The 14,916-nt window shown below is 37.4% G+C and overlaps 1 protein-coding gene across 1 annotated transcript in view; it reads left to right on the top strand.

Moving 5' to 3' along the window:
- The window catches only part of Pak5 (p21 (RAC1) activated kinase 5), a 98,664-nt gene extending 93,633 nt beyond the window's left edge, over nucleotides 1-5,031 (top strand). The window contains exons 6-8 of the mRNA XM_076848961.2: nucleotides 612-737; nucleotides 2,247-2,381; nucleotides 4,876-5,031. Of these exons, the coding sequence (XP_076705076.2) occupies nucleotides 612-737; nucleotides 2,247-2,381; nucleotides 4,876-5,031 (417 nt within the window). The remainder of the gene's footprint in view (nucleotides 1-611; nucleotides 738-2,246; nucleotides 2,382-4,875) is intronic.
- Nucleotides 5,032-14,916: the final 9,885 nt, after the last annotated feature.

Below are 14,916 nucleotides of genomic sequence, written 5' to 3' on the forward strand. Positions count from 1 at the left end.
AGATGTTTACATTGTTAACTTCAGTTGTCCCCCAGGACAAAGGAGCAAAACAAAAAGGGAAGGGGAGCCAACACTTTAAGTGACATCTTAGCATCCTAGATAAATTAATATCTTCCACTATTTCAGACACACTAAAAAAGAGGGTGGCTGTTTAAATCATCAATGGTACATAGAATTCTAAATGTGCTCAAGAGCCTATGCTGCAGCAATGTGTACAAAATTCCCCTCACAAATAGCAGTTTACTTACACTAAAGCATCATCTGTGATATTCAAGTTATGGGTTTGAGATTTAATGAATAGATTATACATTTAATTTGTGAGAGTTTTTTGTTGTTTTGTAGTTTTATGAAAAGATAAAAGCAGCTAGAGTTCAAGCCTTTGGAAGTCAACTCTGGTAGACCTGTAAAAAGTTTTTCCATTAAAATGGATTTGTGCCTTTCCAGTAAAAGGGTCTTGTGACCTCTTCTCTGATATTTCTGAGGCTGGTTATTGAATTTGAATTTGATGTTCTTTATGTCTTTATTTCTAGGTAAATATATTTATTTATTTTTGTATGCCTAGCAGACAGTATTTTCAAAATGTTCATTTATGGTTTTCCTTTTCTTTTCAGATAAAGCTATCTGACTTTGGTTTCTGTGCTCAAGTTTCCAAAGAGGTGCCAAAGAGGAAATCCCTGGTGGGCACCCCTTACTGGATGGCACCTGAAGTTATTTCCAGGCTACCCTATGGGACAGAGGTAAGGGCGAAACAGGCATTTTTTAAGAGTGGCAGTGATGCTGTGTTCTGACATTTGGTGACCACAGACAATTGGAGCAATAACTTTTGACACCACAGTTGATTCCCACTCACTGACTTAGGACAGAGTAGGCTAAAGTGACATTGGCCACTACTCGGGATAGTACCATAATATTTATCCAGGGGCTTTTATTGCAATCCTACAATGTATATGGGAGTTGGGATGGGAGTCCCACTCTTAAATAGGTGCCTGGAGACGCTAAAATTAGCAGGCAAATTTTAGAGAAAGGCAAGAGGATCAGAGAAAATACCACAAGTAAAGGTAATATTTGATTGAGCCATAATGGCTTCTAATAGAAAAAAAATCATGTGACTATTATAACATTCAAAAATACATTCTAATTTATATTTTTATGGAAAGCAAACAATAATCTATGAAGGGATAGGACTTGGATAGGTGAAAGTGAGCTGCCACAGGGGGTGAAAGAAAGGCCTTCTAGGGAGGGAATAACATGAGTAGGAGCTCTGAGACACACAAGGCTCCATCCACATGGAGCCCAAGCAGCCAGTTCCAGCTGAGTATAGAGTGTCCACGTGTTATGGTGCAGCTGGTGATTCTGAGAGAGGAAAAGCCTGAACCAGTACATGAAGAATGCAGGCATAAGTTAAGGCCAAATCTGCTCTTTCTCTTCTTAGCTTGACCTCAGAGGAACATTCAACTCGTTTGTCTCACTGTCATTCCAAGAGATAAATTCTCAGCAAAAGTCACTGCAAAGAGGTATAATAGTAAGGCAGCATACAGATAAGCAGAGTAATGAACCTGTAACAGGGAAGTGCCTGGATCTGGGAATTCATAGCACCCTTATAGCTTTTCCTTGTCCTCCCTTCCCATTCTTCACTCAGCTAGAATTTCTCAGCATCCCTTCCTTTTTCTCTCTCTCTACTCCCTAGAGATGGTTTATATAAAGCAGGGTTTTGTGCATGCTGCTTCAAAACAATAAAACATAAGGGGGTGGGAAATCCCAAAGTAGGTGGGAAAAGAGCTATTTTTAAAAACCAAATTATTTAAAAAATTGGGTTTTTTTGCATAGTATGCAGTAGCTTCTTGCAGTTTGTTATGAATATGTAAAAAGACTTTTCTTATGATTTTAAATGCAACCTTATTTTCTATTTTCATAGCATAAAAATTTGGATTTTTTGAATCTGCTCTGAAAGGCAGTTAATTACAGAATTTAATAGAGTAAAAATTGAAGTACTGAACTTCAGAATGTTAAGTTATTCATTTATTACTTATTGGTGTGAACTTCACTGACACTTTTTAAAAGCAAAAGAGGACCAAGAACCTCAGTAATCTAACAAGTCATCTGATAAATCTGAGTTGCAAATTTTGAGAAGTTACAAATACCATATTAATTTATGAATAAGTAAGAATTTATTGGGTTCCATGGACACATCCAGCATTTCAGAGTGTTCCCCTTACCTGTTATAACCAGTGTGTTATGCCCAACAGGTCGACATCTGGTCTCTTGGGATCATGGTGATAGAGATGATTGATGGTGAGCCCCCCTACTTCAATGAGCCTCCTCTCCAGGCAATGCGTAGGATCCGGGACAGTTTACCTCCAAGAGTGAAGGACCAGCACAAGGTGAGTAGTGTGTATTGCTAGATCCAAAGTAGTTATCGTATCTTTCAGCCTCTCTGTGGCTTCAAAGACTGGCATGCCACACTCAGTGGGTGGGTAGATTCTGGTTGTAAGGGCATTATAGCCTCTGAAATTAGTCACTAAGATTCGAATCTCTGCACTTCTGTTCATTCATTGGGCTAGTGATTCAGCCTTTCTGGCCAGAGTTCATATGTAAAATGTTGTGGAATCAGTTCATGTCTCAAGGGGCTGATTGGAAGAGTGAATCAAGTGCTCCATTCAATACTCACTCCTTGAGCATCTGTTACCTGCTGGGGACTTCTAACTACTGGGAATGGTGGGGTGAAAGACCCCAGATCTCCTATCTCTTACATAACTTGCATTCTAGTTGGGAGGAGGAGATAACAAAATATAAGCAAATGGATGAACAAAATAATTTCAGAAAGTGGTACCTGCTATGAAGAAAACAAAGCACTGTGATATAATGGTGTGCACAGGAGAGGAGATTGAGAACTGGTTTAGGTCAAAGAGTGAGGGAAGCCCTTGCTTCTGACATGGCTCTGTAAACAAGGATCTTTGAAGCTGGAACTCAAATGGAAAGAAGGCAAAAATCTTGCTGGGGATGTGGCTCAGTGGTTAAGTGTTCTTGAATTCAATCCCTGGTACAAAAAAAAAAAAAAAAAAAAAAAAATTGGAAAGAAGGCAAAAATCTTGCAATGGTATGGGAGACCAATGTTCCAGGCAGAGGGACATCAAGTACAAGGACCTAAAAAGCTAAGAAAGAATAAGGTTTATATGAGTATGTCAAAGTGAGCCAGGGATAAGGGTAGAACATGTCAGAGAGGTGTGCAGGGACGGGGTCATGCAGTGACAAAGGGCATGTTAGTGTAATACATGTAAGAGACCCAGCAGGGCCTTTCCTAGTTCCCAAAACATGTGGATGGAGGCCAACCTCAGGAAAAATTATGAGAAGTCCAAGAGCTACCACATAGCAAAGAGGTCAGCTCCCTGCGGGGCTTGCTGAGAAAGGGATATGTCCCCGGGACCCTTCTGTAAACACTGACCCAGCCACACCTCCCTCCCATCTGCTTAGTAATAAGAGAAAATGTGAGGCTGCCTTATAGGGGAGAATACCTTGGGGTTTTTGTCCTTATTGTTGTTTTGTTATTTGGCTTGGTTTGGGGGGGAGTTGTTTTTGTTTGTTTTTTGGTACCAGAGAGGGATTGAAAGCAGGAGTACTTAACCACTGATCCACACCCCTCGCTTTTTTTTTAGTTTTCATTTTGAGGCAGGGTTTCACTGCTCAGGGCATCACTAACATGTTGAGGCTGGCTTTGAACACACAATCCTCATTTCTCAGCCTCCCAAGCCACTGGGATTACAGGTATGCACTATCGAGCTGGACTGGGGAGAATACTTTATAATGGTAGAGTCTCCTCTTTCCTCTCACCTGAACCTCAGAAAAGAGCATTAGATTCATATAGGTTGTGTGAACCTGCAAAATAAAAATAAATAAAAATGGAACTACTTGAGATGAATAGGAAATTAAATTGTTTACTGGGTTGGACTAAGTTTAAATAATGAGAAGTAACAAAAGCTGTATTATAATAGTCTTACACCCAATAGAAATGAGTGCCAGTGTTCTTCAGTGCCATCTATGAGGTGTCTTTAATCGTAAAGGTCAAGAGCTGGAAACTCCCAAGATTATTTCCCAAGTGGATATACAAGGTGTGGTATAATTGGGCAATGAGTACCACACAGCAATGAAAAGGATGAAATTTTGGTCACACACATCGGGAATAAATCTCACAGACCCAATGTTGAAAGAATGAAGCCAGACAGAGAAGGGTCCATGGTGCCTAACGCAATTTCTATAAAGTATAAAAGCAGACAAAACTAATTTATGCCATTAAAAGTCAATAGGATAGTTAACTTTTGCTAGGAATGAACATTGGCAGGAAGGGGGCCCAAGCAGCCTTCTAGAAACCTTGACGGAAGTGAATAGATGTAAAGCTACGTTAAAATCTATTGGACCATTCACTAGGTGTGTATGCACTTGAATGTAGTTAAGATATATATGAAAAAGTACATAGTAACCTAGACTTCTTTCCCTTCAAGAGAGGGGTGTCCACAGAGCCCAAATGATTGTAGTTGCTAGAAAAATAAGACTATTCCATGTTGATACTGTACTTCATTGCCTATGTGACCAGCACTTGTACATAGTAATCATGCAGTTGTTGATGTTGCCACTATCATTACCATTACTATTTTATTTGGTAAATAAGATTTTATTCTTACTTGTACCCTTATTATTTCAAACTTAAATAAAAACATCATGTGTTAATAAAGACAATGCCTTCTTTTCTTTCACCTGTCTTTCTTCCTAACGCAACTAGTTTCCAGAATTTGAAGCTGTTGCCAGGACTGGGGAATTATTTTGAGGACTGGGGTCAGTGTCTGTATTAGTTCTCAGGATGCTATCTGTATGTTTTCACAGGTCTCTTCAATGCTCCGGGGATTCCTAGACCTCATGTTGGTGAGGGAACCCGCTCTAAGAGCCACCGCCCAGGAACTCCTCGGACATCCTTTCTTAAAATTGGCAGGTCCACCATCTTGCATTGTTCCCCTCATGAGACAATATAGGCATCACTAAAGGCACCACTGAGCAGAGGATTCACGTAGGTGACAAAACTAAGCCAGGATGTGAGAATAATTCAGGAGAACATAAGAAAAACCACAGATCATACAAAAGGCCTGTGCATTCTAGACCAGCTGATTGGTGGGACAGTGCGATGACCGGCAGGGTTCGACAGACCAGGGCATCTTCTTGTGTCTTAAATAGGCATCTCTCCACTGACAGCTGGCATGGTCATTTGGAGTATGGCTTTAATAAGTCATTATTATATTTTTCAGCCCTTCATCCAGCAAATCAGAAGGACTCAGTACAAACTCCGTTATGTTATATCCTAGCCACATGCAGGGTACCGCATAGGATTTTCTATATTGAAAGAATACTTTTCTGGCAAAAAATAAAAAAATAAATTAAAAAAAAAAAGAAAGAAAGGAAAACAAAAAGCACTTTTTTCTTAATGGTAGCAGTGTAATGTATTTTGCAATGAATTTGTAATTTTTCTGTACAATAGTTTTGATAATTTATAGTACTTTGATGTCACGTAGCCATTGTATCAGTTGAAGTAATACTTGTTTACTAGCAGGAGTTTGAACAAAGCCTTTCCTACTTTTTTATCCCTTTCAGAGAACCAACGATTCTTTAGGAACTTTGAATACTGAATGATTCTCAATCACCGTCAGCTTTAGTAGAATATCTTTCTTATCTTAACAAGTGTCTTATGTGATGGAAGAAGAGTTAAGAGTGATGGTTGATGGTGTACACATTTCATTTATCCAACCAAAAATGATGAAATAAAGTTTGAGCCACATTAAACCACCAAACTATTCCTTGGGATAAAGCTAAATATTTTGAAAAATCGCATTTTCCTTCAAGGCTTTTAGAAGCAAACCATTTCTTGCACATCAGGATGTTTCCCTTAGTGGCATACCCTCAAATGGGAATGCCATCCCCTTGTGGCCAAATTTCCCGTCCAGGGAGCAATGTCAATGCTAAGATCATTGGACTCATTTCCCCCACAATTGAATGTTTCAGTGAGACCGTGGGAATTTCAGGTTCACAAAGGGAGATGAGAGTGAACAAGGCAAGATGTTTGGTTTCATTGATCACTGTTTTAAAACTCTGTATGCTAGCACACCAAACTCTTGTCTGTATTTACCTTTGTACCACAGTATTAATCTATTGTTCATGTGTTGTGCTGGAAGTCTGAACTGATGCTAGAGGATGAATTAGAAAGGGGGTATTTTACCAGGTATGATCTGACTTCAGTTTTAACCATGTTATGAAGTGTTTCTGACATAGGAGAATTTGTGCTGCTGTCTAGGTCTTCTTGAATGTTGATAAAAATGAATGACTACTACAATACATTTTGTGTTGCTTGTTGGATGAATTTGCATGTTAACTGTAGGCCAATATAGATTTGCCTTTAAAACTCTGGAAGAGCTACATAGTCATCATTAGTTTCTATTAATTATGCATCAGACAAAAGCCATTTGTTACCAAACTGGAAAACCAGAGGCTTTTCTTAATGACTTCATATACTGTAACAGATATAAATTTAAATTTGCAAAAATACTCTGGTTACTCTAAGCATAATTAAGGATTTTTTGTAATATTAATAGGTTGCTAATTATTTATTATAGTTAAAAGGGAGGGGAGGCATAAAAATGACCTTCTTAAAAGGGAGGAGAGGCATAAAAATGACCTTCTGTGGTTTAGATTTTAAGTTTTCCCCCAAACTGGAAATGCCTCACCATCAATAGGATCTATAATTTTTTTTTGTTTCATAAAATAGCAAATTGATGTATTATGTAAAATATTAAAATATTAATATAAATATGTAAGAATAAAAACCTAAATGCAGACAATGGCAGTCCTAAAAGTTAATGAAATAGATTGTCTTAATTTAAGCAGGACTATGTAGAATAAGATAGAAAAGAAAAAGAAATCCTTTTTTAACCAGAATAAACATTTAAAAAAACTGCAGAAAACAGTGGATTTTGGATTCAGACATTTTTGACAATGTAATGGAAATTTTTTCATGTAACTTTCTTATTATTGGCTATTTTTTAAAGTGTTCATTGAGTTTACCAAAAGTTACTGTAGCTTAAAAGGATCTGTGGCAGAAACTGCACTTGCAAATAAAAATAAATGTTTGCCTTTTCCCCATTGTGTTTTTGGCCTTATTGGATAACCAAGGATGGTTTATTTGTGATTGTGGGGAACGTAAAGGAGTTGGTTTAAAGTTACACGTGACAGACCCTGGGATTGTGGTTCACTGGTAAAGTGAGTGTCTGGCATGTGTGAAGCATTGGGTTCAATTCTCAGCACCACATATAAAAAATAATTTTTAAAAAGAAATCTGTCAATAGGGTTTTAACAAGGCATTAAAAAAAATTACTGTGACAAGAACTAAAGACAAGTCTCCCCATCCCCAGAGATTACAAAGAGTGTCAAACTGTGATATAGATAACACCATTGAGAAAAAAAAATAAAGTATTCAATTATAGAAGACTTAGTTTAAGGAAAGGGAGATTCAGGGTTAACGACTCCCATTCCATTTCCCAGTCCCAAAGATGCTAAACTATCTCTAAGTTTTATCAACAAAAAAAGGCAGAAAAGACTTAGATTAGAAAAGGGAGTGAAAGCTCTCTTGGCCTAGAAGAGAACAATGGTCCCCTCCTCGGTGTGTAACAGGAGATATTAACTAATCCCGGGTATGCTTGTCTATAAAAAGTCCATCTCTCATCTGGACATTTTGGAAGATGAAAACCCTCAGGGAGTCACCTGAGAGAGAGATGAGGAAGGACATCTCTCTTCCATCTTCCTTGGGCCAAGGAAGAGGAAGATGGAGGCCACCTCCTTGGACAGTCTCTTCATCCTTTGCTCAGATAGAAGAACACACCTAGTTCTCTAGGCTATGTTTGATGGAGCATGGAGAAGAAGCAGAGAATATGTCAAACCATTTAGTTAAGTAATGAGATGTCCAACTCACAGAGTGCATTAGGGGCATGTAGCATAGAGAGAGTTGCTTTTCTGCAGGGAGCAGGGGTCAGAGTGAGATGAAACTTATAAGAGCCACATATATCATCTATACAAAGACCACTCTAAATAGCAAAATTAGTAATCAGGCATCTCATGTCTCCTCTTGAATCAAATCCATCCAACTGGGAGACGTGAAAGTTATCATGGCCACAAACCGAATAGAAACTCTGGATCCAGCACTTATCAGACCAGGTCGCATCCACAGGAAGATTGAGTTCCCCCTGCCTGATGAAAAGACTAAGAAGCGCATCTTTTAGATTCACACAAGCCGGATAACCCTGGACGATTTAACTATGGCAAAGGACAACCTCTCTGGTGCTGACATCAAGACAATCTGTACAGAAGCTGGTCTGATGGCCTTGAGAGAACGTAGAATGAAAGTAACAAATGAAGACTTCAAAAAATCTAAAGAAAATGTTCTTTATAAAAAACAAGAAGGCACCCCTGAGGGCCTCTATCTCTAGTGAACCATAGTTGCCTTGAGAGGGTTGAGTTTGGGGAAGTTGCCCAGAAGAATCCATGTTCCTGTTGATTTTTATTAGCAAAACATCCTGTGTATCTTCTGGATAGGATGCCCATTGGGCACCTTCTGTTGGTCACTGTGCTGCTCTCTGCTTCGGAATAAAGTGTGCTCTTTCACCAAAAAAAAATTAGGCATCTCTATTTCCTCCAGTAGTATCTCAAGGCAGCCAAGAACAGTCAGCTAGTCTATAAGAACCTCCTTTCCTTGCTGGTTCCCATAGAATTGGGCCATATGTTAGCATGATACCCCATGATTTGGGAGAGAGTTTGGAAGACAGAAAGAGGGAGTAGAAGAGCATATTATGTATCCTCCCACTGTCCCCATGCTGCTACCTCTCCCTGGTACAGCTGCAGCCTGAGCAAAGGAGAGGTGTTATTTTTTTTTATAAGATTGATTTTCTAAAAATTGAATTAGATACATGGAATCAAGCAGAATTGTGGTTGTGTCTGTATTATCCAATGGGAAGAACACACTCAGTATCAATTACTGAAAACATAAAAATCATCCTATGAAGTTAACAACTCCTTGGTCAAACTGATCAAAAAGAACAGCACTGTGTCATCAAGGAAATGGTATTGAGAATCTGGGGAAGGAGAAGATTGATTTGATTTGAAACAGATACAAAATGTACAAGCAAAAAGAATTTTGTAAAAGTGACATGGTACAGTACAAATCCACAGAGTGCAGGAAAGGCATTCAGTTTCAGTCTTCAAATGTGTGCATTTTATATTTACATTTTGAGTTTGTTATGTTGGTGTGGGATATAACAAAATAAGAGCCCAGAACAAACACTTAAATAGATATTCTTTTTTGGGGAGATGATCCTGAGAACCTTCATTCACATAGTAGAGTGTAGAGAGGAAACAACGAGGAGCAGTAAAAAGAAAAAGAAGTGCATTTAGATGAATAGTTCTTCACGGCGGCAGGCACTGGGTTCAATGCAGTTGCAGACCTTCTGGGAGACACTTCAGAACTGACCTTCTGGTGATGAGAATGAGGGAGGTCTTTGTCCACCATGTCCTAACTCTTATTGGTTGAGAATTGCTCCTGGGGTAGCACCTCCCAGAACTTTCATCTTGACATGCACATGGGTACAGTTCTCTGCCCCAAAGACTTGGGGAAGTTATTGGAATGTCAGCTAATGACCTCCAGAAAGGGTAAGGGAACAGAGATGGGACTCTAACTACATCTCCTACATAAGTAGATTTCATTGAGGACAAAAAAGAACTTGGGGGAAGTCTATGGCTAATTTCCGGATCGAAAATGCTATTTTAAATGCACTCCTTATCCTGAAAGATTTGATCCTGAGACACTTTAATAATTATGTCTAATGTTGTCAGAATTTTTGAAAATTTAAAACTAGGAAGGACATCAGTATTTTATGTGACCCACCCTAACCAAGATAATCAAGGCCCAAAGAATTAGGAAACGACCACACATTAATCATAATACCTACATCACACACACGTACACACAGTTCAGTTCAACAAAGGGATTTTTACCTATTTTGTTTATTGATGTGTCCCTAGGACCTGCATCTGGGTCTAGAGAGTACATGATCAGTGACAATAAATACTTATGATCTGATTTATCAAATGGGCCTTTGTGAATCCTTCCCTGGCAGACAACTCCACAGGTTCAGTTACTTTAAATGAAACATCTATAATGGCCATTAACCCTAAGGCTCTTAGCACCTAGGCCCTCTTGGTTATCTAAAAATTTAGGCACTTTCTCAGATATGTTCAAATGCATTAATTAAAATGCATTGGTTTACAAAGAAAACCAATTAAAGTGTGGTTATCAAACAATTCAATGCTGATGAGGACATGAAAATAAAGGAACCCCTATACACTGCTGGTGGGATTATAAATTAGTACAACCACTATGGAAAACAATATGAAGTTCCTCAAAATACTAAAAACAGAGCTTCTGTAGGATCCAGCTATACCACCTCTGGGTATATATCTAAAGGAAATGAAGTACACATTTAAAGAAGATACCTTCACACCTACCTTTGTTGCAGCATTCTTCACAAAATCTGCTTAGGTGCCTATCAATAGATGAATGGATTCAGAAAATGAGGTAAATGTCTACTGTGACGTGTTAAGGCATAAAGAATAGAATCCTGTCATTTGCAGAAAAAAATGGATGTAACTAGAGAACATCACGCTAAGCAAAATAAGCCATACACAGACAAGTATCATATTTTCTTTCATATATGGAAAGTAATTTTAAAAAAAACATGAAAAGAGACTGTTAGGGTAGGGGAAGGAAACAAGAAGAAGCAAGGAAGAGAAGATAGCATAGTAGGGTGGGTGGATATAATCAAAGCACAATATATGCATGTATGGAATGTGACAGTGAAACCCATTAATTTGTCTAATCAATATGCATTAAAAATTATAATAAAAACTTTCATTTTGTGGTTATGATGCATTAAATATCCTGATCTTATAATGAAACTAATATCATAACTTCAGTGCAGTGATTATAAATGATTTTTTGAGATATCACCAAAAAGTTTAATGTCGTGATTTTGTTGATGACAAATTCATAGGTCGTATAGTGGTGTAGTACCTATGTTCATGATTAAATGAAATTATACCTTCTGTTTAAAATTAGTAAACACTAAAGGAATAATTTTTTCCTATCCAAGTTCATAGACTGATAGTTCTCCTCATTTCCAAATTGACAACCCCCTGAGTGATTTACTGGACTTGTGGTGGGAGAAATCCTTGCATAGAAATATTATGAATTCAGTAAATAGACACAGAGAACTGTAGAGACCAAATTTAAAAACCCCTGCAGTAGTCCCTTTTCATCTTCCATGAACTCTTGTTTGGCAAGCAAAATTGGAATAATCATGTTAAGAATTGTGCTGGAAAAAATGTCATTAATAACATCTTTTGTGCAGCATCTCCAGCGTGCCAGGCATTGTGCTGGGAACTGAAGTGTACTTTCATGAATCCGCACAGAACTTTACAAGGAGATGGGAGTAAATTCCATTTTCAAATGAAAAAATGAACACAGAAACACAATAATTTGGATGATGTACATATATGCTAAAAGTTTTTTAATCAGAAGTTTTTCTATTTCTACATCAAAATTAACTGAGTATATAGTAAAGATGCAAGTTTTAGGATCTCACCATACAGATTCTTAGTCTAGATGCCTTATCAATGACATTTTCAGGGGTCAGACGACTCAGGGGAGTCAGCATCAAAACATATGCTAAGATACTCTAAAGTTGTTTGCCTGGGTCACTAGGTGTTGGCAGTGAGGAAAAAGTTGACTTTACAGCAGGAACACTTTTTTCCAGGGAAGTTTCTGTGTCCAATAAAAAAAAAAAAAAGGGCTGGGGTTGTGGCTCAGCGGTAGAGCACTCATCTAGCAGGTGCGAGGCCCTGGGTTTGATCCTCAGCACCACATAAAAATAAACAAACAAAATAAAAGTGTTGTGTACAACTAAAAAATATTAAAAAGAAAGTAAAGTTTATGGGCTGGGATGTAGTTTAATGGTAGAGTTCTTATGTGTGAGGCTGAGTTTTACCGCCAGCGTTGTAAAAGTTGACAAATTTTATGTTTTTTTTAAGCACAATTTTAAAATAAACTTAAAAGATGGGGAGAGGGGAGAGTCCATGAATAACCCCTAGAGATATTTCCTTTTTTTTTTTTTTTTGGTATTAGGGCTCAAACCCAGGAGTGCTCTACCTCTGAGCTATACCCCCCACTCTTTTTATTTTTTATTTTGCCACAATCTTGCTAAATTGCTGAGACTGGCCTTGAACTTGCAAAAAAAAAAAAAAGAAAAAAGAAAGAAAGAAAAGACTCAAACTCTTTTTTCTTAGAGTGACATCCTTATTTATGTGTGTCAGTCCCCCTACCCAGGGACTATAAGTTGTCACATTTACTAGTGTAGATTTGGCACCGAATTTGCACTGAATACATGTTCAAAATTGATATTAAGTGTTCAAATTCAGTGTTTGTAGAATATGTGAATGACTGACAATCCAAAACTAATAATAAGCATATATTTTGTGAACACAAGTTGGAAAAACACAAGAGAATTTTCAATAGTATGGAAAGGGAAAATTCCCTTTTACCACATGTACTTCAGATAGAGCATTAATCGCCAGGATTTATCAAGAACTCAAAAAACTTAATACTAAAAAAAAAATAACCCTATCAATAAATGAGCTGAGGAACAGAACAGATACTTCACAGAAGAAATACAATCAATCAATAAATATGAAAAAACGTCAATTTGAGAAAAGCAATTAGCAACTAGAAAAAAGCAAATCAAAACTATTCTGAGGTTTCTTCTCACTCCAGTCAAATGGCAATTATCATGAATACAAGCAACAATAAATGTTTGCAAGGACTTGGAGGAAAAGGTACACTCATACATTGCTGGTGGGACTTTACAGTCCCACTTTACAATTGGTGCAACCAATCTGGAAATCAGTATGAGATTTCTTAGAAAACTTGGAATGGAAACACCATTTGACCCAGCTGTCCCACACTTCATCTATACCCAAAGGACTTAAAATCAGCATATTACAGTGACACAGCCTTATCAATGTTTATAGCAACTCAACTCACAATAGCTAAACTATGGAAGTGACCTAGGTGCCCTTCAACAGATGAATGGATAAAGAAAAATGTGGTATATATACACAATCAAATATTACTCAGCCTTAAAAAAGAATGAAATTATGGCATTTGCCTGTAGATGGATGGAGCTGCAGAATATTATGCTAAGAGAAATAAACCAATCCCCAAAAAACAAAGGTTGAATGTTTTCTCTGATATGTGATGCTAATTCACAATAAGGACGGGGTGTTAGGGAAGAATAGCCTTACTTTAGATAGAGAGGAGTGAAGGGAGGGGAGGGGATATGGTGGTAGGAAGGATAGTAAAATGAATCAGTCATTATTACTCTATGTACATATATGACTACACAATCAGTGGGATTCTACATCATGTTCAACTAGAAAAATGAGAAATTATATTCCATCTATGTATGATGTGTTACCATGCATTCTACTGTCATGTATAACTAATTAAAACTAAAGAATATGAAACTAACAAAGGGGGGGACTTTCTCAGAATAAGTGTAAATATTTTTCAGAAGGAGTTACAGAAAAGAATAGTGACTTGTGCGTCTCCATAAATCCTTGGATGGTTATAAATAAAGAATATATTTTTTTAAAAAAACATGTGCTTATGAAATATGGAATAAGGCTATGAGAAGGTCACAGATGAATGAAAGGATGGAATCAGACACCCCTTGGGGAATTACACTGTGCAACTTTTATGAGAATTTGTAGATTTTCCTCTCACTAGTACCAGGCAGACACCAAAGAGGGATCAGGTAAAGAAGATCAAGATTGATGGAGGAACAAACAACTGAATAAAAGGACAACAACTGACTGATGTCTAGCAAGATGTGCTGTGATAGTGAACTTCTAGTTTTCCCAGTTTTCAGCAGCTAAAGACTCAAGGAAATGAATTCATAAGCTGCCTCTCACTGGATGGAGATTTGATAGGGAGAAGGAGTTTTGACTCTAGAACCAAAGAAAAGGATTCCTTTGACCTCAATTTATTGGTAAAAAAAAAAAAAAAAAAAAAAAAAAGATTATTTAGAAAGTGAATACAATTTAAACTATATGCATTTCTGTCATCTGAAGTGTGAACAAATTACATTCTACTGCAAATAAAACTTAGACTGATGTGTCCAGTCCAGATTTTTTAAAAAATGTTTCCTATATTTATTGTTTGACTTGTAAACATTAGATTTAGATAAAAACAACAAAGAACAATAGAGGTTAAAAGTCAACTTAAAAGTCTAATTTAAAAATAAAAATATTTTGCTAAAGTTTAAAAAGGGAGAGGTAGGAAAAAATAAATGTTTCATCCTAGATAGAAAATGGCTTTGTTCCTAAAACTCAGGCTTCAAATTCAGCCTCAACAAATTATGTGATCTTGGGTCTGTTACTAAAACTCCAAACACCTGAGTTCTACAAACTGTGAAGAAGAAAAATACCTAGAGCATCTACTTCACAGGGCTCCTACAAGGATCTACTGAGACACTTTTGAGCAAATATTTAGTGAGCATTTAATATGTGCTAGGCGATGGGCTAATGCTCAACAGATATATAATAATTATGGAAATATAGTCTTAGACTTTTCAGAGCTCAGAATCTTTAGGAGAGGACAGATCATGATGTATTACAAGCACTTTCTATAATAGAGGCATGTGCAAGGGGCCATGAAATCAAGGAAAAACTTGTGTACTCTGGGTGGAACAAGCCTCAAAGGGATGGCAACAAACAACTCAA

The sequence above is a fragment of the Callospermophilus lateralis genome, chromosome 3 (assembly GCF_048772815.1).
Source record: "Callospermophilus lateralis isolate mCalLat2 chromosome 3, mCalLat2.hap1, whole genome shotgun sequence".
Classification (NCBI taxonomy): domain Eukaryota; kingdom Metazoa; phylum Chordata; class Mammalia; order Rodentia; family Sciuridae; genus Callospermophilus; species Callospermophilus lateralis.